Consider the following 4,152-nt stretch of genomic DNA (forward strand, 5'->3'; position numbering starts at 1 on the left):
GTCCGTGGAAGCACTCAAAGCTTTTAGCCTTTTGCTTATATTCTTTTGCTTTTTGTATATAATATATTAAATTAATATAGTAGTTCAATGAATGCAGCTTCCTGGCATTGTCCGTGGAAGCACTCAAAGCTTTTAGCCTTTTGCTTATATTCTTTTGCTTTTTGTATATAATATAATAAAAAGGACCTCCATATATCCTTACGCCAACATTTTTCTATTGGAATAGCCTTTCATGATATTTAGATTATAATACATTGTTCTAGATATTATTGTACTTTCATGATATTTAGCTTAATCTGTTATGTAAATTGGGAATACAGTGTTCTAGATATTTAGATTATAATATTTTATGTATATGCTTTCATGATGCATTTTTTATTTCTTAAGTTAATATAAATTTTTCATGTATTAGTCTTTGTCTATACGATTATACGATGAATTGACTTTTATTGTTTATATGTTTGTTAATTTAGGAAAATGAATCTCCCTGATAATCATGTGAATGATAATGTTAATCTGGATGAGATTGTTGAAAATTATAATGCTCCGCTGTGGAAGTATGTCAAAAAGCTCGAAAAAGTGGGAAATAGAGGAGGAGGAAATACTAAATTTGAGTGCAATTATTGTCAAAAAACTTATAAAGGATCCTACTCTAGGGTCAAGTTTCATTTGTTAAAAATGTCTGGAAATGGGATCGCGCCTTGCAACAAGGTTACTGATGAAACTCTTGCGGAAATGAATAAGTTAGTTCGAGAGTGTGAATACAAGTTGAAGAGTTCTGCTCCTAAACATGTTTCGTTGCCCAATACTGGTTCATTCTGTTATGATCTACCTGAAGCAAATCTTGATCCAAAGAAGAGAAAGGGAATAAGTGGGCCTCTCAGTAAAGCTTTTAACAAGGAGGCTCGAGATCAATGTGATGCCGAAGTTGCAAGGATGTTTTATACAGGTGGCTTATCATTTAACCTTGCAAGAAATCCGCACTATCGGAACTCATATGTTCGTGCTTCTACACTTCCAGGGTATGTTCCACCAGGTTACAACGCACTGAGAACTACTCTTTTGCAATAAGAGAAGAGTCACATTGAGCGGTGCCTCCAACCAATCAAGCGCACATGGAGCACTAAAGGTGTAAGTGTTTGCAGTGATGGGTGGACAGATGCTCAAAGGAGACCACTTATTAATATTATGGCAGCTTGTGAAAGTGGGCCAATGTTCTTGAGAGCAATTAATTGTGAAGGTGAATACAAAGACAAGCATTGTATTGCCAACTTTCTTACAGAAGCTATTAAAGAAATTGGTCATGAAAATGTTGTTCAAGTGATCACTGATAATGCCCCTGTTTGTAAAGCTGCTGGGTTACTTATTGAGGCTCACTATCCCCATATCTTTTGGACACCCTGTGTTGTTCACACTCTTAATCTTGCTTTGAAGAGTATATGTACTCCGAAACAAACAGAAGTTTCCTACGATGACTGCAATTGGATTTCAACTATTGCTAGTGATGCTTGGTCCATAAAAAATTTTATTATGAACCATAGGATGAGATTGTCCATGTTTAATGAACATTGCAAACTAAAGTTACTTTCCATTGCCGAAACAAGGTTTGTTTTCTCCACTTTTTTTTTTTTTTCCTTATTTAATTATAAGTTGTCCTAATTTTTAAATTTTTCAGATTTGCTTCCACACTTGTGATGCTTAGAAGATTGAAGGAAATAAAGGAAGGTTTACAACAAATGGTGATTAGCCCGAATTGGGCTTTGTACAAAGAAGATGATTTGGTTAAAGCAATGATGGTGAAGCAAAAGATATTGGATGAGGATTTTTGGGAGAAGATTGATTATATTCTTTTCTTTACAGCTCCAATATATGAGGTTATTAGAATGGCTGACACAGATAAACCTTGTCTTCACTTGGTGTATGAGTGATGGGATGCTATGATTGAAAAGGTGAAAGCTGCTATATACAGGAATGAGCGCAAGGCATTACATGAAAAAAGCAGCTTTTTTGATGCGGTGTATCGCATTTTATTGGAGCGATGGACTAAAAGTAGCACACCACTTCATTGTTTGGCACATTCATTAAATCCAAGGTAATGATTTTGCTAACTTATAAATTCTTCTAGATTAATTTTTTAGCATTATGAGTACATTTTTAAACTGTTATTTCTTTTATTTTAGGTATTATAGTTCAGAATGGCTCCAAGAAGATCCTAGTCGTCTTGCTCCACACCGAGATGTTGAACTTACAATTGAAAGGAAAAAGTGCTTTGAGAGATACTTTTCCAATGAGGAAATTAGAAGAAATATCAATGTGGAGTATGCCTCTTTCTCTATGTGCTTGAATGACTTTGGAGCTATTGATTCTATGAATGATAGATTTCATTTGGAACCAGTGATGTGGTGGATTGTCCATGGAGCTTCTACACCTAGTCTCCAATCCATAGCGTTGAAGCTACTTGGACAACCTTGTTCCTCCTCTTGTTGTGAAAGAAATTGGAGCACTTATAGTTTTGTTCACTCTTTAAGAAGGAACAAAATTACACCACAAAGAGCTGAAGATTTGGTATTTGTGCATAATAATCTTCGTCTTTTATCAAGGAATAGCTCAACCTACAAGGAAGGTATTACTCAATTGTGGGATGTTGGAGGAGATGGCTTTGAAAACTTGGGTGAAGAAAGTGTCGGGATGCTTGAAATAGCTAACCTTTCACTTGATGAACCGTCATTGGAGACTACTTTAGTTACTGGAGGAGACATCATGAATGTGGAAGTTGAATGAGACTTTGCTTTTTTTAATTTTCGTTTGGATTTTCATTTTAATTTTTCAAGTTTGAAGACTAATTGCTTGTTGGATGGACTATCTTTCTAACTGTTAGGAGTTTATTGAAATAAATTTAAACTTGAGTAATAAATTTGAATGTTTATTTTATAATATTTTAGATATATTTATTTATTTATATATATTTTTAATTACCGTATCCTTGACGTATCGTGTCTTCATTTTTAGAAATTTGATGTGTCCCCGTGTCGTATCGTATCGTATCGCCGTATCCGTGTCCGTGTCCATGCATCCTAGGTGGACAGTCCTTGGTTTAACTGAAGAGTTGGAGATACTTGCCTTGATTGAAATATTTTCCTTGCGCTTTTTCAAGATGTCTAGAAGCAGCCGGGTCCTAAGTCTCCAAACTCAAAACCATAAAACACATCATTGAAAAAATCACAACTTAAAAATGGCTGAAAAATTAAAACTTGGTAAGCAAAATCTAAGAGGGCTAATAAATTAACTGCACTTGGAGCAGAGACTGGCAAATCCATCCAACCGCAAAGATCAGCCTTTCTTTCATTCGTGTGTATTGGCTGTTCTGCACAAATGATTCATGCAAACCTTAGAACCCCATTGCCCCAAATTCAAACTCTCCAAAACCCTAAAAGCAAATAAAACAGAGCAATCAAACCTAAATATCTAAACCCCTTTTGACCAAAACCCATAAATTAGAACACAAAACCCAGCATTAACCTCGTAATTTTTTTAAAATTTTTCTTCTCATTACTCATTTACAAAATATAATAAAATTCATATAAACTAATAAAACCCCAAAAAAAAAGGAAAACAGAGTTTGAAGTTTTTTTATGAACTTACAACAAACAAATTTTTTTTTTTTTCTGGCAACATGTGGAGTTTCTTGATTCAATCACATAAAACAAAATTCTTAAGTTCAAAACAAAAAAAAAATTACAAATTAAAGAGAAGAAATAAGAAGAATAAAAAAAGATGAGCGTGCGTACGGAGGAATGGAGGAGTAGAGGTGGGGAGAGGAGGATTGCCGATTTCAATTTCCCTGAATTGGATGAACCGATGAAGCAATTCCCCGATCGGACTCCCTGTTTCCCATGGACATCGTGGTTGCAGCTTCGGATTCTAAGGAAAATTGGTGTGAATTTAACAAACTAAATCACCACAAAATCATCACGGATCTAAATAACAAATACCAAAACTTCAGTATGCTTTTGCAGATATCAAAGGGAAGTAGTAAAAAAGAAAGACCCACTTTTTTCCCTTACCTTTCCTATGGTACAATACAAATATACTCAGAGGCAAAGAGCGGTTGCGCCACCTGGTGATGGCAGTGGTTCCGCCGTGGGAGAGAGT

The 4,152-nt window shown here is 35.1% G+C and overlaps 1 protein-coding gene across 1 annotated transcript; it reads left to right on the forward strand.

Annotated features, from left to right (window-relative positions):
• The first annotated feature begins 1,658 nt into the window (after positions 1–1,658).
• LOC125471173 lies at positions 1,659–2,914 on the forward strand. Its single transcript, XM_048571311.1, has 2 exons — positions 1,659–2,092; positions 2,181–2,914. Exons 1-2 carry the CDS (start codon positions 1,938–1,940, stop codon positions 2,779–2,781), a joined length of 756 nt encoding a protein of 251 aa, XP_048427268.1. The 5' UTR covers positions 1,659–1,937; the 3' UTR covers positions 2,782–2,914.
• Positions 2,915–4,152: the final 1,238 nt, after the last annotated feature.

Source organism: the organism of the source record quoted next, unplaced genomic scaffold (genome assembly GCF_019419815.1).
Source record: "Pyrus x bretschneideri cultivar Hongxiangsu unplaced genomic scaffold, Pyrus_bretschneideri_v1 Contig59, whole genome shotgun sequence".
In the NCBI taxonomy this organism is placed as follows: domain Eukaryota; kingdom Viridiplantae; phylum Streptophyta; class Magnoliopsida; order Rosales; family Rosaceae; genus Pyrus; species Pyrus x bretschneideri.

Bases quoted from the DNA above. Each gene is read 5' to 3' on its own strand.
- LOC125471173 (XM_048571311.1), top strand. From the start codon at position 1,938: ATGATTGAAAAGGTGAAAGCTGCTATATACAGGAATGAGCGCAAGGCA. The intron at 2,093-2,180 runs GTAATGATTTTG...CTTTTATTTTAG, and splicing joins GCACATTCATTAAATCCAAG to GTATTATAGTTCAGAATGGC.